This window comes from Mobula birostris, chromosome 17 (assembly GCF_030028105.1).
Source record: "Mobula birostris isolate sMobBir1 chromosome 17, sMobBir1.hap1, whole genome shotgun sequence".
NCBI lineage: Eukaryota > Metazoa > Chordata > Chondrichthyes > Myliobatiformes > Myliobatidae > Mobula > Mobula birostris.
In genome coordinates this window covers 43,029,271-43,052,228 of record NC_092386.1, presented here as the reverse complement: position 1 = coordinate 43,052,228, position 22,958 = coordinate 43,029,271, and the positions used below count along the sequence as shown (strand labels likewise).

General features: G+C 39.1%; 1 protein-coding gene across 1 annotated transcript in view; it reads right to left on the bottom strand.

Annotated features, from left to right (window-relative positions):
- Window positions 1–22,958, bottom strand: part of ntrk2a (neurotrophic tyrosine kinase, receptor, type 2a) — a 231,463-nt gene that overhangs the window by 32,659 nt on the left and 175,846 nt on the right. The window contains exons 13-15 of the mRNA XM_072281087.1: window positions 22,541–22,671; window positions 20,497–20,669; window positions 9,068–9,308 (exon numbers count right to left, since the gene is read on the bottom strand). Of these exons, the coding sequence (XP_072137188.1) occupies window positions 9,068–9,308; window positions 20,497–20,669; window positions 22,541–22,671 (545 nt within the window). The remainder of the gene's footprint in view (window positions 1–9,067; window positions 9,309–20,496; window positions 20,670–22,540; window positions 22,672–22,958) is intronic.

Below are 22,958 nucleotides of genomic sequence, written 5' to 3'. Positions count from 1 at the left end.
TACCCCTTAAAACACCTTCCTTTCACCTTACAACTATGCCCTCCTGCTTGACTATCTACCCTACCTATGCCTTTCATATTCTTAACTACTTCTGTCAAGTCACTCTCAGCCCCCTTGGCTCCAGGAAAAACAAGCCCATTCTATCCAATATCTCAAATCCAGGCAACATACCTATGAATCTCCTCAGCACTCTCTCCAGTGCAATCACATATTTTCTACAACGTGGCGATCAGAACTGCACATAATACTTCAAGTGAAACGTTTTATAAAACTGCAACTTAATATCCTAACTCTTATATTCTATATACCAACCTATGAAGCAGGCATACCATGTGCCTTCTTCACCATACTATAGACCAGCGTGGCTACTTTAATAGAAATAAGGATTTGTACCCCTTGGGCTTTCTGTTTATCAGCATTCCTTAGTGCCCTGCTATTTACTGGGTATGTCCTCCTCCTACCCATCCTCCCAAAATGCATCACCTTGTAGATTAAATTCTATCTGTCAATGTTCTGCCCAACCTTCCATCTGATCAATACCCTGCTGTAGTGGTGGACAACCTTCCCCATTATCCACAACACCACCAATTTTCATGTCATCTGCAAACATACTATTTATACCTCCCTATATTCACATCCAAGTTGTTAATATATATTACAAACAACATAGGTCCCAGCAGCAATTCTCACAGTAATTCACTAGTCACAGACTTCCAATCAGAGAAACATCGTTCTACAATTACTCTCTCCCTCCCATCACCAAGTCAATTTTGGATCCAGTCAATTAGTTCATCTTAGATTCCATGTGATTTAACCTTCTGAGCCAGCCTGCCATGCAAGACCAGGTATCTAAGTTGAAATTGCTCCAGTAATTTTGGCATTTCAGCATACTGGCCTACCAGTCAGTTCAGATTGGTAATGACATCTCTTTCACAATCTCCATCAGTACAGGTGCACCATAAAACTGTGTGCTTAGCCCTCTGCTCTACTCACTTTACACTTATGACTGTGTGGCTCTAATGCCAAATTCAAGTTTGCTGATGTAGGCCGAGTCAAAGGTGGTGACGAATCAGCAAATAAGAGGGAGATTGAAAATCTGGGTGAGTGGTGCCACAACAATAACTTCTTACTCAATGTCACCACGACCAAGGAGCTCATTATTAACTTCAAGAGGAGGAAACCAGAGGTCCATGAGCCAGTCCTCATCAAAGGATCGGAGGTGGAGAGGGTCAGCAACTTTAAATTCTTCGGTGTTATCATTTTGAAGACCCTGTCCTGGGTCCAGCAGGTAAGTGCAATTAGGAAGAGAGCATTGCAGTGCCTCTACTTCCTTAGAGGTTTGCGAAGATTAGACATGACATTTAAAACTTTGACAAAATTCTTTAGATGTGTGGTGGAGGATATATTGACTGGTTGCATCACAGCCTGGTATGGAAACACCAGTGTCTTTGAACAGAAATCCTACAAAAAGTATCGGATATGGCCCAATCCATCATGGCCATATCTATCAAGCCCTCTCCACCATTGAGTACATCTACACAATGTCATAGGAAAGCAACATCCATTATCATGGATCCCACCACCCAGGACGTACTCTCTTCTCACTGCTGCCGTCAGGAAGATGGTCCTGGAGCCTCAGGATTCACACCACCAGGTTCAGAAACAGTTATTACCCCTCAACCGTCAGGCTCTTGAACTTCACTTGTCCTCTCATTGAAATATCTCAGAACCTATGGACTCACTTTCAAGGACTCTGCATCTCATGTTTTTGATATTTGTTGCTTGCTTATTTATTTATTTATTATTATTTCTTTCTTTTTGTATTTGCGAAGTTTGTTGTCTTTTGCACACTGGTTTAATGGTTAAGGTAGTGCAGTCTTTAACTGATTTTATTATGGTTATTATTCTATTATGAACTTATTGAGTATGTCTGCAAGAAAATGATTCTCAGGGTTGTATATGGTGACATAAGTGCACTTCGATAATAAATTTACTTTGAACTTTTAACTTTGATGTATTCGTCTTTACAGTCAAGTAGATAATGTTAATGATGCCATCGTAGCTGAAAAGATCATAATTTCTTCCATGTTGGTAATATTAGGAAAAGCACAGGTACAAATCTCTGCATTGATGAAATTCATGGTAATGAAAGCTATGACACTTCTAGTATCTAGTTATGGACTGCATCACCTTACCTCTTTTCACTTACAAACTGTGTTACATGTCAACATTTACAGAGAAAAATGACTTATAGTCATTCTAATATTAAAGGCTACCATAAGACAGGAGTGGACAATTAGGCCATTTGGCACATGAAATCTGTTCTCTCATTCCACCATGGCTGATTTATTATCCCTCTCAACCTGCCTTCTCCCAACAAGCTTTAGTGCCCTTACTAATCAAGAACCTATCAATCTCTGCTTTAAGTATACCCAAAGACTTGGCCCCCATAGCCATCTGTGGCAATGAATTCCACAGATTCATCATCCTCTGGTGAAAGAAATTCCTCCTTATCTCTGTTCTAAAGGGACACCCTTGTATTCTGAGGCTGTGCCCTTTGGTCTTAGACATTGGACACGCAGTCTTAAATAGCAGTGGTGGTAAACTGCTAGTTTTAGAGACAAGCAGTCTCTAAAAACATCGCCATTAAAGCAAAATTGTTGAGGTACTTTTATGAAAGATTCTGGATTTTGTAATGATACATCATTTTCCAATTTCAGTTAAATTTCCAGTGTTTATCCGGTTCTTCTGCTGAGGCAAATGAACAGGAGACACTCTACATAAAAGTGGTATGGCAGTAGAAGTCTACCACATGAGGTTCTTTCAACAATTCAATTTCCCTTTCTAACCACAATATTCGTCAGAAGAAGCTGTAGTAGTTTCTGTTTCTGCCCCAGTCTTGCAGGTGTCAGTAATGGATTAGAAAATCCCCAAATTTTACCAACAAAATTAAATTTTCCACCATCATATAAAATACTATTCTCCAAAGGAAATTATCTTATCGTCCTACCTCAACTGGAACAGTGAGTCAGTTACCGTTGCACTAAAATTCATGTCTTGCTAATCCCATCATAAATACCATTTGACCCAGAGATTTGGAATTGAATCCAAGAAATTGATTATTTTGCACAAAGCCCATCCCTACTTTCCTTTGAGAAGATGGTGGTGAACTGCCTTTGTGAACTGCTGTAGTTCATGAGGTTTGTGAACACATATAATCCCCAAATGGAGGGAGTTCCAGAACTTTGACCCAGCAACAATTTTTGCCAGGCTGATTCTGAGGATAAGGGGATTAGCTTATGAGGAGAGATTGAGTCACCTGGGACTAGACTGACAGGAATTTAAAAGAATGATAGGGGATCTTATACAAACATATAAGGTTATTAAAGGGACAGATAAGCTAGAGGCAGGGAAGTTTTTTCCACTGGTTGGTGAGACTAGAAGTAGGGGTCTAGAGGCAGGAAACATGTTCCCAATGTTGGGGAATCCAGAACCAGAGGCCATAGTTTAAGAATAAGGTGTAGACCATTTACAACAGAGTTGAGAAAAAACTTTTTCACACAGAGGGTTGTGGTTCTGTGGAATGCTCTGCCTCAGAAGGCAGTGGCGGCCAATTCTCTGGATTCTTTCAAGAAAGAGTTAGATAGAGCTCTTAAAGATAGCAGAGTGAAGGGATATGTGGAAAAGGCTGGAAAAGGGTATGGATTGTGGATGATCAGCCATGATCACAGTGAATGGCGGTGCTGGCTCGAAGGTCTGAATGGCCTACTCCTGCACTTATTGTCTATTGTCTATTGTCCATAACCTCAAGATTCAGGGGAGTGGATTTAGGCAGAGATTAGGAAGAACTGTTCTCTCTCGAGGGTAGTGAATCTGTGGAATTATCTGCCTAGGGAGGTGGTAAAGGATACTTCATTAAATATATTTAAGGCATTGCTAGAAAGATATTTGTATCATAGGGGAATTAAAGGTTATGGGGAAAAGCAGGTAGGTGGAGCTGAGTCTATGGCCAAGATCTTATTGAATGGCAGAGTAGGCTTGATGGGCCAGATGACCTATTCCTGCTTATTTCTTATGTTCTTATGATGTATTTCCAATTTAGAATGATGTGTGGTTTGGGGGCAACTTTCAGGTCATTATGTTCCCTTACTTTTGCAGCTGTTGTCCTTTTAGCTAGTAGAAATCATGGATCTGCAAGGTGCTGTCTAAAGAATCTTGCCCAATTTTTGCAATAAATGGTACAAACTGCTGCTTCCATGGTGCAGCAAATGAGTAACTGGCAGATGGGGTGCCTATCAAGTGAGCTACTATGTCTATGTATTGTCAGTTTACCATGTTTCAGAAGTAGAATGTGCTCCAGGAATTCTGAGCGTTTAGGGAATCTAAAAATCAAGACCTAATATATCCCACAAAATAATAATACTCTATCCTGATGCTTGAGTTCTATCTGTTGCATACAGAAGGTCAAAGACCAATACTTCATCTGCATTTTCTTGGTGAAAGTATTCTGAAACAATCAATACCACAAGACCCCTGCTCTTAGAATCTACACTATACAGGAATTAATAAACACAGGCAGACTCCATCAACATTCAAGTTTGGGACGCATTGGCTCTTTTGTAAATGTACAGTTCTATTTGCAAGAAAAAAGGAAACAAGAACTATGTGACATGTTCTTCAAGTAGATGACAATCACGGCTATGAAGATGTATTCAACACAGCTTTTACTAGAGGAGAAGCTACATGATCCATGGTGAGGCACAAAAAATTTCGCTTTAGCTATGGGATCTTTCCTCTTTAAAGTTTACACTTTGGCTTAGTCAGTCTTGGTTATTGATGAAACTTATTGTACATCTTAAATAAAAAATAGAGGAAGCTAAGTATTTATCTGACTCCCATCATCCTTCCCCTCTCCAGTCTCACACCTCACTGATTTTGTTTCACCTCCATTGACAATCTCCCTTCTGGTTAGGTGAAGCCTTGACTTTTTACTCTTACATTGCCATCACAAAGATCTCCAGCTCCGACATACTTCTTGGAATCAGAATCAGGTTCATTATCACCGGCATGTGTCCTGAAATTTGTTAACTTTACTTAGCAACAGTTCAATGCAATGCATAATATAGAAGCAAAGAAAAATAAATAAATAAGTCAATCAATTACAGCGTATGTATATTGAATAGATTAAAATCATGCAAAAAAAGAAATAATATATATTAAAAAGTGAGGTAGCATTCATGAGTTCAATGTCCATTTAGGAATCGGATGGCAGAAGGGAAGAAGCTGCTCCTGAATCACTGACCTCCTAGGTTCTACCAACAATGGTTGTATCATCAGCAAATTTATAGATGGTGTTTGAGCTATGCCTAGCTACACAGTCATGGGTATAGAGAGAGTAGAACAGTGGGCTAAACACACACCCCTGAGGTGCACCAGTGTTGATCGTCGGTAAGGAGGAGATATTATCTCAATCCGCACAGATTGAGGTCTTTCGATTAGGAAGTCAGGGATCCAATTGCGGAGGAAGGTACAGAGGCCCAGGTTCTGTAACTTATCAATCAAGATTGTGGGAATGATGGTGCTATAGTTGGTGAACAGCATCCTGACATAGGTGTTTGTATTGTCCAGCTGGTCTAAGGCCGTGTGAAGAGCCATTGAGATTGTGTCTGCCGTTGACCTATTGTGGCGATAGGCAAATTGGAGTGGGTTCAGGCCCTTGCTGAGGCAGGAGAACATTCCCTTTTTAATTTCCAATTTCTAGCATCTACCACATTTTGTTTATGATTTTTATGGATCTTACTGGATACATAGAAGACAAGGATGTGGCCAACTCTGATTGATGATTGTGTTATGATTATGGATTTATTCCAAAATATTAATCTTGCTGATTTCTATTCTGATACTGTTTATACCTGGCAATTTCATTCTGTTTTCAATTTTTATCTTTCTTTTCAATCTGTTTAATGATTTTTCATGCATTAATTGAAGTGAGAAATGTTGAAACTGGTTGAACGTCAAGTTGAAGTGTCAACTCTTGTTCTCTCTGCCCAGATACCACCTATTTCCAGCACTTTTCTGTTGTGACAATCTACTTTATCCAGTGCTCCTGGTGTGGCCTCCTCTGGATTGGGGAGACAGAGCGTATACTGGGTGGACCACTTCATTAAACACCTTCGCTCCATCCACTGCAAAAGAAGGGATTTCAACCATTCTAATTCTGCTTACCATTCCTATTCTGACATGTCGGTCCATGGCCTCATCTGTGACCATGATGAGGCGACCATCAGATTGAAGAAGCAGTACCGCATGTTCCATCTGGGTAGCCTTCAACTTGATGGCATGAACATTGATTCCTCTAATTTCTGATCATTTCTCCCCCTCCTCCTTCTCTCTTTATCCATTCCCCACTCTTGCCATTTCTTTTCTCCTGATCTGCCTACCAAATCTGTCTGGTTCCTTCTCTCCTTCCCTTTTTCCCATGGTCCTCTATACTTCCCTATCAGATTCCTTCTTCTTCACTCCTTTACCTCTTCCACTTATTACTTCTATCTTTTCAATTCACTCCCCCTCCTCCACCCACCTACCTTCCCCTTCACCTGGTTTCACCTATCACCTGCCAGCTTGTACTCTATCCCCTCACTACACCTTCTTATCTGGCTTCTTCCCCCTTCCTTTCCAGTCCGGATGATGAAGGGTCTCAGACTGAAACATCAACTCTTTATTCTGCTCTATAGATGCTGCCCGACTTGCTGAGCTCCTCCTGCGCTTTTTTGTGTGTTGCTCTGAATTTCCAGCTTCTGCAGAATCTCTTGGGTTTATCCAGCACTTTTGTTTCCAGTTCAGATTTCCAGCACTGGCGGCATTTTTTATTTGCAATGCTAGGTTTGGCCATCTCACACGACCAGCAAAGTGCAGAAATTAACTCCCAGAAACAGGAATCCCACAGTCATCATTTGGGTAAAGAGAGAAGAATATTTGTATTTTTTGTTCTGTATGGGAAGACTCCTACTAAACTAGAAAAACTATATCCCACTAAACTAGAATAATGAGGAATTGAATGCAGCAGCCACTTTGTGGGCCATATCAAAGAGGGAGATTGAAAATTTAGCTGAGTGGTGTCATAACAACAACCTCTCATTCAATGTCAACAAGGCCAAGGAGCTGATGATAGACTTCAAGAGAGGGTAACCAGAGGTCCATGAGCCAGTGATCATCAGAGGTGGAGAGGGTCAGTAACTTTAAATTCCTGGGTGTCACGGTCTCAGAGGACCTGTCCTGGACACATCATAAGAATGTAATTGCAAAAAAAGCACAACAGCACCTCATCTTCCTCAGTCTGTGGAGATTTGGCATGACATCAAAAACCTTGACAAACCTTTATAAATATGTAGTGGAAAGTGTGCTGTGGCTGCATTATGGCCTGATATGGGAATATCAAGTTCTTTGAGCAGAAAATTCTACAAAAGGTAGTGCATTCAGCCCAGTATATCACAGATAAAGCCATCCCAACCATTGAGCACATCCACTGTGAAATGTTGCCATAGAAACGCAGCATCCATCATCAAAGATCCTCACCACCTAGGCCATGTTCTTTTCTCGCTACTGCCATCAGGTAGAAGGAACAAGTGCTTCAGGACTCACACCACCAGCTTCAAGAACTGTTACTATCCCTCAACCATCAGGCTCTTAAACAAAAGGGGTTAGCTACACTCATTCTATTTCTGGAGTTCCCATAACCGATGGTCTCACTTTAAGGACTTTTATTTCATGCTTTTGTTATTTAATGCTATTTATTTATATCTACATTTACACAATTTGTTTTCCATAGATCCTGTTTACAGTTACTGTTCTGTAGATTTGCTAAGAATGCGAGCAGGAAAAAGAATCTCAGAGTTGTATTGGTGACATGTATGTACTCTGATAATAAATTTTATTTTGAACTTTGAACTTGGAATTTGAAAATATCTCAGGTGAACATTAAGGATTCAGCTTGAGTATTTCAGTGCACTCTACATTAAACAATATATATCCAGATTAATAGATATATTTTTTTAAAAACTTTATAGTAGCTATGATCTAGTAACACAGGTCTGAATTTCCATCCAAAAAAGTCAGATTGGTTATCTGTCACTGATCTAGAGGAATTACAAGAAGAAATTAATTTGTAGATGACCTATCAGTTATTTCAGGCCAGGTGTGGGGAAGTCACACAAGCTACCATAGCCATTCACGCGGCATTCACCTTTGACTTGTATAACAAGCTCCAGCATGGTAAGTTAGTTATAATGAATGTTCTGCTATATGAACAGACAAGAGAAAATCAAACTGAAATGTATCATAGCTGTCTCCTGTCTGGTTCTGCAATACTTGGACATTTATTTCTGTTAAGCTTTCATCAAAAATGTATTGAGAATTCCAGATTTCCACAACCCTTTGTGTATAGTAGAGCTTCCCAATGGCTCTGAATGGCCTGGCACTAGATTTAAATTATTCATTTATTTAGCGATACAGCGTTGAGTAGGCCCTTGAAGCCCTTCGAGTGACATTGCCCCAGCAACCCCTGACAAACCTGATTAATCCTAACCTAATCACGGGGCAACTTACAATGACCAATTAACCTACTCAGTACATCTTTGGACTGTGGGAGGAATCTGGAGCACCCAAGGAAAATCTATGCATTCCATGGGGAGGATGTACAGAGATTCCTTACAGAATGGCGCCGGAATTGAACTCTGAATTCCGGAATGCCAAGAACTGTAACAGCATCACGTTAACCACTACGCTAGCTTGGCAACCTACCTCCATATTCTGGTCTTCACAGCATATCACATACATTGTTCTTACTACAGTGAGAATGATGCTAATGAATTACTGTTGTAATTATAATTCATTGTTTAAATCCAACACATGTACCCGGCTGGAAGTCCGAGAAGAGTTTATATGAACTACAGTAGTGATTCACTGCGCTGGAATATCTCCTATTAAATAATTTATTTATATTGTTGATATAATTTCACAGATTAAAGAATAATTAAACTATTGTAGATGTAAAACAATTTTCACTTACCCTATAGTAGTCTGTGCTGTACACGTCCCGAGACATGCCAAAATCTCCGATTTTCACCAGCAAGTTTTCCCCCACCAGGCAATTCCTAGTCGCCAAGTCACGGTGAACAAAGTGTTGCGATGCGAGGTACACCATCCCTGCAGCTATCTGCATGGCAATATGTAGCATCCGTGACTGGGTCAACTCTGCCATTCTGTTGCACTGGCCATCACTAAGGAACACAGCATCAGGTCCATGGGACCTAGAGGTCCAAGAAAGCTAAATTAGTATTTATGAAATAACATGTAGGATGGATGGTAACTTTTAAACAAAATTGTTAACCTATATTCTTTTGCTCAACAATATACCACCTTACCTCATATCTATGTAACTTCTTTCTGTTGATTCTTCAAGACAAGAATTAACCCTACAGTATGGTTAAAGTCATAGAAAATACTGTCTTTTTGGAAATACAGTAATTGAAATTAATTGTAATTACAATATAATAATTAAAATTTCCTATGTAATCCTGACAATTTGAAACCCAGCTCCGTGATGCGCTGACACAAGAATTCCTGATTTGAAAATTTGTGATTGCATATGATTGAAGAACTCGTCAAGTTCACTTTGAGAATGAAATGTAAATATGTAGATGAGTACTATCTTATCTACAAACTGGATGATGCCAAGAAGTAAGCATCAAGTTTTTTGTACATAGCTCAGTAGATAGTATGAAATTTCAAATTATAGAAGAATGAAACAAAGAGGATGAGCAGTTATTTTGGAAATACCTGCCCTGTACCATATTTTGCATATTTTACTTAGCATTAATGATTTCTAGCCAATCTTTTTCTTTCTTAAGTGAGGAAAAGAATCACACATAAGGTTTCTTTGACTCACCAAGTAGGTTCTTCGTATCTATGCTCACGGGAAAATTACTTAGAATTCTTTTGTTTCTTGCACCAGTTCCATGATGCAGAACAGATCTTTTACCATCAACTTGAGGATAAGTATAAAGTCTGATAGCTAGAAGTAAACAACTCTAAGCAAAATCAAAGTGCTAAATGAGAGGTTTTTTTTGGGGGGGGGGAATTCTAACCTGAAGCTCTATATGTCCTTCAATTGGTCAATAAATTTTGGGGGCACTATTCAAAGAAGGGCATGGAAGTTATCCTAATATCTTGTCTAATAATTATCTTTAACCAATATTTTTTAGATTAATTTGATGACTTGAGTGAGATTTAGCCATGCACAAACTATCAGCTGTGTTTGCAACCATGACTAACATCTAAACGCAATTCATTGTACTGGAAACTGCAATACAAATTGATATCAGATGAATTAAAAAGTAACATTGACAAGAAACTACCACACTTGTTAAATATTTCTTCAACGAGCATCAGTGAAATTAACTCAATTTCCCTTTGAGGAGAAACTGCAACCAAGATAAGGGAAAGCCTTGTAAAGAAGCGTCAGGTATACAGAGTTAACCGCTGCCTCAAAGAGTTGCTTCTTCTACTTCATTTGGGAATCGATCCAAATTTGGCTAGGGTGTACTGATCCCCATAGACTATGGTGTAGCTAAAGAGTAACAAACAAAAGAATAAGCAACAAAGGAAAAAGATGAAATAGTAAAACCCTCTGTTACATGTTCTACTTCTGTGAAGTCAGTCATTCTCCTGACCACTCTGTGCATCTTACTTTTTTGGTGTCGACACAAATTGCCCTTTATCTACTGTATGAGGTAACATTCTCAGGTGATCCATTCTTTCGTCTTGTATTTTTCTTCAGTTCTCTGGAAACACAACTGAATCATAGCTTGGTACCAGTTTCACAGTAAACCAAGCAAACAAATAAATGTTGGGAATAATTGATTTCCATGAAGGCAATCTTCAGCTTATAGTATAAATGTATACAATGTATAGTGCTGTACAGCTTTACTGGGTCGACTTGGTTGATAAAGCTAATTTTCTGACTTGCTTTCTTATATTTCATCCTCCCTGCAGCAAATTGTGTCTAATGGCCTGCACATTTCTAAAAGCCTGAGTCAATATCAATGTGGATGACACCTCCAGTTCCAGTGCCAGTTTCAGCATCAGCATTGGTGCTAGAGATTGTGCTAGTACCACAGGCAGCATCACGCTCAGGATCGTTCTGGCCATTCACATGCAGAATACCTTGGTGTAAGCTACTAAGTCAAAAAAGCTCTATTAATTACATCCTATCAGCAAACAACAGTAAAGCTAGTCAAATGGCATCTTTGCTACCTAACCTTTAGACTTAGAGCATGTGATTAGGCTGGGATTAAGTCGGGGACTGCTGGGTGGTAGAACTGGAAAGGTCTACTCTGTGCTGTAACTCAGAAAATAAACATACAACATAGAAAAGTCAGCACAGTACAGGTCCTTTGTTCCATGATGTTGTGCCAGCCTTCTAATCTACTTCAGGATCAATCTAACCCTTCCCTCCCACATAACCATCCATGTTCCTTTTGTCCACCTGCCTACCTAAGAGTCGCATGAATGTCCCTGATTATCTGTGTCTACTACCACATTCCGGGCACCTGCTAGTCTCCGTGTAAAAAAAATTACCTCTGATATTGCCCCTATACTTTCCTCCTATCACCTTAAAACTTTGACCTGATACACACTGGTCTGTAATTCCCAGGGTTATCCCAATTACCTTTCTTGAACAAAGGAATTACATTTGTCACCCTTGAACATCTGGTCAAACTCCTGTCCCCAGTGAGGACATGAAGATCATCACCAAAGGCACAACAATCTCTTCCTTTGACTCCCATAGTAACCAGGGATATATCCTGTCCAGCCCTGGGACTTATCTATCCCAATGTTTTTCAAGAGTTCTAGTACATCCATTTTCTTATTGTTGATATGTTCCAGCATCCCAGCCTGGTTGACGCTGTCCTCATATTCGTCAAGGTCCCACTCTCTGGTGAATACTGAAGGACTATTGCGGATTTTCCCCACCTCCTCTGACTCCAGCTAAGGGAGGTCCTTAATGAATACTTTGCTTCAGTATTCTTTTGACTTTATAAACAAGATGTCACTAGGCAACAAAGAACAATATTATTTTTTCAATTTCTTAGAGTCCTGGAGTCAAAAACCATATTTTGTCTCAACATAAATTATTAGCCTGCCTGGCTGTTTGGGTCTCAGCAAACTAGGAAGTTGCTCAGAGGAAGGAGAGATAAATGGAAGATCTTTTACCAGTACAGTTTGAATGCCAGAAGGAGTGGGAGCTCTTCAGAATTTCCCATCTCAACACTCCATGTCCCTTGAGCTTTACCTTCAAACTACCTCACAATCAGACTGAGCAATTCATCATTCTACAATAAAAAATCTACAATATCGGAGTTTTTGCATCCACTTCTCGTTCTTCTCTCCAATGTCCATTCTTTCGCAATATCCTATACTCTCCTGGAATAGAACATGCCCTGTAATCTATTTGCATCCTGATATCCACCCTTATTATTCTGTCTACTGTCCTCCTGATAAGCCCCTCAAAATGACATACTCCCTCGAAACGTTGAATCATTCCACAATGTTTGATCTTATCCCTTCAGTAGAACTTTTCTCAAAAATTGTCCTCTCCTGAATCCAGAACCTATTTTAAATAGTTTCCAGTGTCCAACATTCTCCATACCTCCATTTATCCAACCCTCTCTGATATCTGCAAGGTTTACCAGGAAACCAGAGCATCCAATATCCTGGATCCTCTCACCCCGGTTCAATTCCAGCTTCATGGCTATTATCAAGGACAAAATATTATTTCTATATCCACTGAGTCCAGTATTTTATAAAATACTCAACCTAAAGTTATGACAGTCACTGTTAATGTTACACAACTGCATAACAGTAAGTCCATTGAACCTGCTCTGTTACTGAATATATATTAAAATTACAGTTTCTTCACTTCTCAGCTCTTTTCCTGACCCTTCCATTGTTTATAAATTGATGGAGAGTTTGCCTGATGTCCAGTACTGCAGGAAGAAATTTCCTTCTAACTAAACACCGAGAAAGCAATAATCATCATCTCAAACCACTGAACAAATATATTCACCAACCATTGGATCCATTGCTCTCCAAGACAGCTGTAGGAAGCTAAACTTGTGTTTTAATCAAGACGAGTTGTGAGCCCCAAATCACGTGTGTCCAACTCTGACTGTATCCCAGCTTTAGTACATGTACTAGTAAATTTTGTTACTCCAAGACATGATGATTTCAATTTACTCTTGGTTGAGCTGTTTGCTCTATATCAGAAATTTTATCATTCATCGTTCTGCTGTGCACATTTTACAATTAACTGATTATCTCTGCTTACTCTCTTATACTGAGTCCCAATACTCAGTTCTTTTTGCATTATTTTTGTTTTCAAGTTATTCGTCAATCTTGATTGTTTATTACTCCATAGACCATAAATTGATGACTCTTCAAAATATCTGCACTCCTCCACTGTGTTATCCTCATCAATTTCAAACTAATTTTGACATGCTAATTTTCACTGCCTTTTGCTGTTTTGACCCTAATATATGCCTTAACCTATCAGTCTCGTTACTGATGTGCTCCCATCCTGGTGGTTGCCTGGAAACTTCAGGAGACTGAACTAGTGAACTGACTATTGCAAAGGCTGCTGCTTCCATGATGCTCATTCTCCCATTTAATTTCCTCCATCCATATCTTCATAAGGATATCTCTTATGACAATAATAGATCTTTGGTAGTTAATCTCATATTTACAATTGTCAGTTGCTTTCAGCAGATCTGAATTCTGTGCTTCCACTAGTTGATGAAGAAATATTTCATGTCTCCTCTTATTGCCTCAACAGCCCACCCACAGCTCAAACTAAAACCCACTGATTGGTCTAGCGACAAAAAAGCAATGTCAAAATCCTTGAATGTTAAATACAATGCATCGCAAACCTAGCCTCTCTCTTAATCTAAAGGTTTGAGCCTTCAAGAATCTGTGCAATCCTTTTGTGCTGGTCAACTCTTTTGCCCCTGATTGACTCAGAACAGATGAAGAGTAAGCTGGTTCTTTGGAAACTACTGGCTCACATTATGTCATTGTCAAGAAACATGTCTTAATATTGATGAGCAACATCTGTTGAAAATAGCATCCAACATTTTCCTATGAATTAGAGACATGATGGGGCAGATGGGGTTTGTCAGCCATGGTTGGCAGCTTATCTAAGAGAAGGAAAACTCTGATCTCAAATCTCCACTGCCTTGTGACTAAACCCGCTCATGGGGAAGGCCTCAGGAGTAAACCCCAAGGGAAAAATACAGAGCTGGAGTCCCTCAGTGAGTCCCCACATCGAGTTCAATGCTGACTGGCAACTCCAGCAATGCTGCTGGTACCAAGTTAATCAGTCTCTGCCATTCCTTTGGGTTCATCAGATGCATGGAGAGGGGGAGCTTGCTACATGGACAACAGCTTGCTCTCCAAATTGTACTGCCCAAGCTTGCATATCTATGTAGATAGGTAGGACACAATATCCGTGGCCAATTCTGACCGACAGAAGCCCTCAGAGACATGATATGTGGAATATTCCAAGGAAACAATTTTTTTCATGGTTTGAATGAAGCCTAATAAAAATGGTCTTCCCATTTTACGTTTCAGTGGCTGAGGATGTGAAGGAGCTTGGTAAAAGTGATCGATACCATAGATATAAAAATTTTTAAAAATTGAAAAAGAAAAAAGTCATTCAATCCATTGAGAGCACCTATGCCCACCAAATCCAACCTCCTAGCTCTTTGTTCATGGCCACGGAGGCTATCAGTCCTGCCGAAGGGTTTCGGCCCAAAACATCGACTGTACTTCTTTCCATAGAAGCTGCCTGGCCTGCTGAGTTCCTCCAGCATTCTGTGTGTGTTGCACAGAGGCTATAGTTGTCCAGGTCTTCATAAATATGATGAGGATCTCTGCTTCCACAATGCTGTCAGGCAATAAATTTCCAATCCTTCCCACTTGTTTTATGGAATGAAACAACTCTCAGCTCAACTCTCCACTAATTCTTCTACCAAGATCAAGTCCCATAATAAAATCAGAAAACCCAGAATACACTCTGTAGTCAAAAAGCATACGTATAAAGGAAAGCAATAAATGTTACTGTTTCTTTTTCCACAGATGCTTCCTCAATTTCTTTTTTTTTTGATTTCAGATTTCCAGAATTTGCAGTTTTTCTTTAAATCTATATCCATTGGTTACTTTAATTCTGTTAAGGGAAATATATAATTCTGTTTATTGGCTCTAGACTATTTATAGTTTTCTATACTTTAATCAAATCTTGATTCAGGTTTTTGATTCAAAAGAAATAACCTCACTGCAGTCTTCCCTCAATGGTTTCTCCTCTCATTACCAGTGCTTATTTTAAATCTCATCTGGTTCCCTTTGTATTTACATAATAACATTCAAATTCTAAGGATACCCAAAGCATTGTAACATTAACAGTAAGTCTATCGGGGTCATCTATTGTATCCATTGCTCCCCTTATGGCCTCCTCTACATCGAGGAGACCCAATTAAGAATGGAGACCACTTCATCAAGCACGTTTGCTCCATCCGCCACAAAAGGCAGGTTTTCCTGGAGGCCATCTATTTCAATTCTACACCTTATTTTTGTTTCAACATGACAGTCCATGGGTTCCTCCACAGCCTCTCACAGGCTGGAGGAGCAACATCTTGTATTTGGTCTGTGTGGGCTCCAACCTGATAGTATGACCATCAATTTATCCAAATTTCTATAACTTTTTCCTCCCCTCCCTTCTCCCTTTTTTCATTCCCCATTCTGGCTCCCCTCTTACCCCTTTCCTTTTACTCATTGGCCTATCACCTCTCTCTAGTGTGCCTCCTCCTTCCCTTTACCCCATGGTCCACTGTCCCCTCTGATCAGATTCCTTCTTCTTCAGCTCTTTGCCTCTTCCACTACACCTCCCAGCTTTTCACCAGAAAAAAAGAAATAATAGATAGATAGATAACAAGAACATGAAAGGAAGAATCCTTGAAAGTGAGTCCATCACCTCTACTTCAACAGCCTATTGGTTGAAAGGTTATAACTGTTCCTGAACCTGGTGATGTGGGTCCTGAGGCTCCTGCACTTTCTTCCTGATGGCAGCGGCAAGAAGAAAGCATGGTTTGGATGGTACTTTTCTGCGACAATGCTTCATATAGATATGCTCAATGGTGGGGAGCGCTTTGTTCATGATGGATTGGCCCATATCCACATCTTAGCGTGGGCTTTTCTGTTCAAGAGCATTAGTGTTTCCATTCTAAACTGTGATGCAGCCAGTCAATAAACATTCCACTATACATCTATAGACGTTTGTCAAAGTTCTAGATGACATACTGAATCTTCGCAAACTTCTAAAAAGTAGAGGCATTGCCATGTTTTCTTCATATTAGCATTTACCTGCTGGGCTCAGGACAGATCCTCTGAAATGATAACCGAGGTATTTCAAGTTGCTGACCCTCTCCACCTCTGATCCACTGATGAGAACTGCCTCATGGACCTTGAGTTTCCTCTTTCTGAAGTCAATAATCAGCCCTTTGGTTTTGCTTACACTGAGTGAGAGGTTGTTGTTGTGACACCATTCAGCCAGATTTTCAATCATAAGACCATAAGACATGGGAGTAGAATTAGGCCATTTGGCCCATCGAGTCTGCTCTGCCATTCAATCATGGCTGATCCTTTCCCCCCGCCTCAGCCCCAATCCCCGACCTTCTCCCATAACCTTTGATGCTGTATCTAATCAAGAACCTATCAAGCTCTGCCTTAAATACACCCAACAACCTGGACTCCAGAGCTGTCTGTGGTAAAACACTCCACAAATTCATCCCCCCGGCTAAAGAAATTTCTCCATTTCTCTGTTTTAAATGGACACCACTCTATCCCGAGGCTGTGCCCTCTTGTCCTAAACTCCCCACAATGGGAAATACCCTTTCCACATCCACTCTGTCTAGGCCTTTCAACATTCGAAAGGTTTCAATGAGAACATCCTTCATCCTTCTAAATTCCAACAAATATAGACCCAGAGCCATCAAATATTCCTTATATAATAGCCCTTTCATTCCCAGAATCATCCTTGTGAACCTCCTCTGAACTCTCTCCAATGCCAGCACATCTTTTCTGAGATGAGGAGCCTAAAACTGTTCACGATACTCAAGATGAGGCCTCACCAGTGCCTTATAAAGCCTCAGCATCTCATCTGTGCTCTTGTATTCTAGATCTCATGAAATGAATGCTAACATTGCATTTGCCTTCCTCACCACCAACTCTACCTGCAAGTTGACCTTTAGGATGTTCTGCACAAGGACTTCCAAGTCCCTTTGCTTCTCAGAGTTTTGGATTTTCTCCCCATTTAGAAAATAGTCTGCACATTTATTTCTACTACCAAAGTGCATGACCATGCATTTTCCAACATTGTATTTCATTTGCTACTCTCTTGCCCATTCTCCTAATATGTCTAAATCCCTCTGCAGCCTACTTGTTTCCTCAACATTGTATTTCCGTATTATATGCAAACTTGGCAACAAAACCATCGATTCCATCATGTAAATCATTGATATACAGCATAAATAGAAGCAGTCCCAACACCGACTCAGCAGAACACCACTAGTCACTGATAGCCAACCAGAAAAGTTCCTTTTATTCCCACTCGCTGCTTCCTACATATCAGCCAAAGCTCTAACCATGCCAGTAACTTTCTATAATACCATGGGGTCTTAACTTGGTAAGCAGCCTCATGTGTGGCACCTTGTCAAAGGTCTTCTGAAAATCCAAATATACAACATCCACTGCATCCCCTTTAAATATCCTATGTGTAATCTCCTCAAAGAATTACGACAGGTTCATCAGGTAAGATTTTCCCTTAAGGAAAATTGACTCCAACATCTTCCCAGCCACTGAGGTCAATCTTCCTCCTATATGCTGTTGTGTCATCACCTTTGTTTTGGCCAATGGCAGCGGGTGTCATCAGTAAACTTAAATATTGCATTGGAGCTGTGCCTAGCCTCACAGTCATAAGTATAAAGCAGAGGGCTAAGCGCGCACCTGTGCTGATGGTGATTGTGGAGGAGATGTTTTTGCCAATCTGAACTGACTGGGTCTGCAAGTGAGGAAATTGAGGATCCAGTTGCAGAAGGAGTTTTTGAAGCCTAGGTTTTGAAGCTTATTGATTAGTTTTGAGTAAATGATAGTACTGAATGCCTAGCTGTAGTCGATTAAGAGCATCCTGATGTATGTATCTTCACTGTCTAGATAGCCCAGGGTTGAGTGAAGAGCCAATAAAATGGCTGCTTTTGACCTGTTGTGACAGGAGGCAAATTGGAGTGGATCCCAGTTGCTTCTTAGGCAGGAGTTGATATGTTGAATCACCAACCTCTCAAAGCAATTCATCACATTAAGTGCTACTGGACAATAGTACTCCTTCCTATTCTGTCTTCTTCCCCCTTCCTTTCCAGTCCCGATGAAGGGACTTGGTCTGATAGATTTTTTTCCTCTCCTGAGGTGCTGAATTCCTCCAGAAATCTGTGTGTGCTGGTCTAGATTTTAAACTCTTTAGATTTACATTTTTTTAAGTTTTAAGAAACTGCGCTCAAACTTATTAAAACTTACCAAAGTTTAAGTTAAATATTATTTCAAGACACCAATTGGCTTGGGTTATATTTTCAATTAACTGGATTTTAAAACGATGATGCAACACTTTATTCAGCATAGGAACAGAAAATGCTTAACAAATTTTGTACCACACACAATACAAGTGTGGACAGTGGCTGATGTAGTTTCAGACCAAGACCTGTAGGTCCCTGGAATCCAATCATAATTTAACTTTGGTTTTTAAACACTACATAATGGTGGTCTTTTAGAACTTTCTAACTGAATGTACACATTCAGTGACAAATTGATGCATTGTTTTTAAAAAACATTTTGATACATTGAAATTATTAGCTTGTATTAAATACATTTTTTTCATTTGTAGACTCACAACTAGGATTGCAATACATTCTACTAATTATAAGAGCAAGTGGCTGCTTTGTTTTATGAGAAAGTATAAGGCATTGTTTCTGAAAAATCTCAAGATGCAGATTAAAAGTAATGTGATACTTTTGTCTATTTCATTGAAATTACTTTGATTAGTATAATTAAAATAGTTATTTGCTGGGTTAGAGATCAGATTTGATTGTTCCTATTTACAGGTGTAAAACAAGTGCAAAACACTTGATACAGACAATCAATAATCGGAGCATTAAATATGTCTGCGAGATGTCTGGTTTGATATTTTGCCCTTTAGTGTGTTCTTGTTCCTGGTTCGTGCCCCCTCGCAGAAACTAGACAGAAACAAACTGGGCCTGCTCATTAGAATTCTTCAACCATTGCAAAAAACATAATGATTTTTCAATAGCATTTTTTTTCAAAAGAAGGATCAAGAGTGTTCCCCTAATCCCTCAGTCCATGGGAACATCGTCTCTCCAGTGCTGATACATTTTAAATTCTGAGACATTCCTTTGGGCCACCCCCAACTATTTTTTGGTGAAAATTATCTGAGTTAAGAAATAGAATAGTCCCTTCTGTAAGAACAGTTTTAACAATCTAGCTTTTAATCAAACTCCCACAAATAGCACTTTTTACACCAACAAGAATTAGATATCAGTGTATTGATTATGATGATAGAAACCAAAGGAATAATTTTATTTTCTGATAATTACTCAAAAATGGACAGTGATGAATTAGCAACCTGCCTTCCCATTCTTCAGTAGAAATGAGAACTAGTTATTAAATCCAATAGGACATCGATTCACTATCACTAAAGACCAATTTTACTTTTTATGTTTCATATTAGTTATCAGAATAAGTAGAATTTAATAGTGAAATTTGGCATGGGAGGGACACAGGTTACATACAGAACAATAAGCAAGGAAAGCAACTGATATAGACTTAGTGGGCCAAATGGAATCTTTTTATGCCAAAAGGAAACATGAAAAATATTTGAATTAACCTTCCTTGTAAATATTATCTTGGCTGGAATTACACATTGTTATGCAATAATCCCACAAGCTTTTTCAAGCACATCACTAAAACTGAGTGCCAATTGAAGACAAAGATAAGACATGTTATTGTCTCTCTGAAAGAAAGTCATGAACCTTTGGAACTCTTTTCTTTCTTACAACTGTGGAAGGAGTGGTTTTGAGATTTATAAGCAAAGGGAAGAAATATTTTGCCAATTTGTGGGACTGGAGAATAGATCTTGAATCTCAGCTCGGCCATTATCTTATTAATGGAAAACAGGCTTGAGGGACTGACTGGCCTTACCCAGCTGCTTATTTGTATGCTTGTATCTAGTGTACTGCTAAACCTAATGGGATTAATTTTAGATCCGTAAAATGTTAATACGGCAATAACAGTGCAAGAAGTCTTGCAGTGTTCCAAACCAACCTGAGAAATTTGTTGAGGTCCCCGTGCTTCATGTACTCGAATACCATAATGAGTGGGTCACCCTCCACACATACGCCATAGAATGTCACGATATGCTCATGCTGCAAGTTGGTCAAGAGTTCTGCTTCACGATGGAAGTCCTTTCGTGCATTGTCACTGGCTTCTTTCAAGGTCTGTGTTATTTGAAATAATGGTAGGATTTACTACAATGAGCTTTGCAATCTGCTTTTGTATTTAAAGTAACATACTGACAGGATGCAGCTGAAGTCAACCAAATGAAAGATGCATTCTTTTGAATTCAGCACTAATAGCTGCTTGACATACAGAAACATTTGTCAACTTTGTTTTACAGCTTTAACTGGGAGGTCAGAAATATCTTAGCTCTGGGTATACACGATAGCTCTAGTGGTTCTTTGAGTGCTACAGATCTCATTCCACTTGAGAGAATACATGGTTTCATTTACCTTCTCTTTGATGTTTATTAAGTTCGTCATAACAGGAAAATGATAAAAAGGAATTGTCTGGTTTGGTGCATGCCACTGATGACTATCAGGACTGAGAACTAGTCAATACAAATGAACTCAATTATATTTAACACAAGAATAAAACACATCATTATTGTGCAGGAATATTATAATAGCTGACTGTCAGCACTTTGAAAGCAATGAGCGAACTTATCTTTAATGACTACTGCCTTGACGTGTGGGTATCTTAAAATTAATTCTTGAAGCACAGTATATCTCTAAACATCAGCCACAAACAATATACAAGATAAGTACCAGAGAACATTGAAATGGATGATTAGAGATAAGCAATACCACAAACTTCAGAAACATTTCACCAACAACTGGCCACTTATCAGTCTGTTGGTTGACTTGCAAACAATTTTCCTTAAGCATTAATGGGATGTAGAACCAATTAATGAATGATAACTGTTGAGTTAATAAGAGTGGGCAGAACTCCTTGTTTTCCTTCAGATATTACTATGGCATGTTTAACTTTTGGGGAAGTCCAACCCTGGTTTGGGCTTACAGAATGCCGATATAACACTTCATATGATGAGCAACTCTTCCAGCAGCCTAGAGCATGTGCTCAAATCAAAGCATGAAGCCCAAATGTACAACTTTCTGACTCTGACAAGGTTTCTGCCAATGGAGTCATAAAATTTTTCAGGAGTAATTATCGATCCACATCTGGTTTGTTTCATAGCTTATTATAGTGCCAATATACAGTACGTTTTGTTTACACCAGACATCCTATTGCCTTATTTTTAAAGCATCAGTTTTTAAAACTTGGCTACAACAGCGGTATCACAAATGCATAGATCACACAGCATAAGTCTCTACATCAAGATAATCCCTAGTGCCTCTCTTTGTTTCAGTGAGGAATACTGTTGACAGTCTGCAGTACATCTCCAACATTATATTGTCACCATATGGTACACCACAAGAGATTCCGGTTCTATCAATAATTTAGTTTGCTGCAAAAATGTATTTGCATATCACACAGAAATTTACATAAAATATTATAAGGTATCTTTATAACAAGGGTTCCTAAAGCAATTCAGATGTACCTTGGTATGAAGTCAGAAGTGCCTTAGGACAAGTAATTTGTGTTGGAAACAACCAAAGACATTAAAATTGTATGTCAAATTAAAATTGATGCTTTGGTGGTGAATTATTAATTTAGTACTGTATACAAAAAAATGAGCAGAAATATAGCAAGTAAGTGGGCAGGTTTTCAATTTCCATTCTATAGATAAATCTTCACATAAGAAGTAGTCAACTCAATAGAATTGACCACACTTCCATCACTCTATTATCAGATTCCTATATTGTCTCTGGTTGGTTTTGCAGAGCTATTATGAAACCAGGCCATACTTTTAAACCAAGGGCGAGATCATGTATCGTGATCTTTTGACATTGCATTAGTCCTATACAGACTAACCTACAAGACAACTAAGGCCGAAAGATAGACAATCATTTATCACTAGGAGCTGCAGACTAAAACATAAATTAATAATTGAAATTCTATAGTGATATACCTTCACTGCCACCAGGGTCTTATCTTCTTCTGGGCAAAGGTTATAACATTCAGCTAGAAAAACTTTCCCAAAGGCGCCTTCACCCAGCTCCCTCTTCAGTACAATATTGTGCCGTTTGATATTTCGAACAACTGTTAAAATAAGAAAATTACTATTAATATTGCTATAATCAATTTGAATTCCTTGGAAAATGTCTTCTAATATAGTCAGGTATAGACAAGTTGTTGATTCCAGTATCTTAATTGGAGGGTATAGAACAAAGAGAGGTGTTATAACGTAAGGAAATTAGATAAATCTACATATAACACAGACCACTGGAGTCATTTGACTGTCACTTTGTGGAATAGATTAAGTATTTTAATATACAAGTGTCCCAACAGAAATTTCATCCTGTTCCATTTTCAGTATTCCCTCTTTC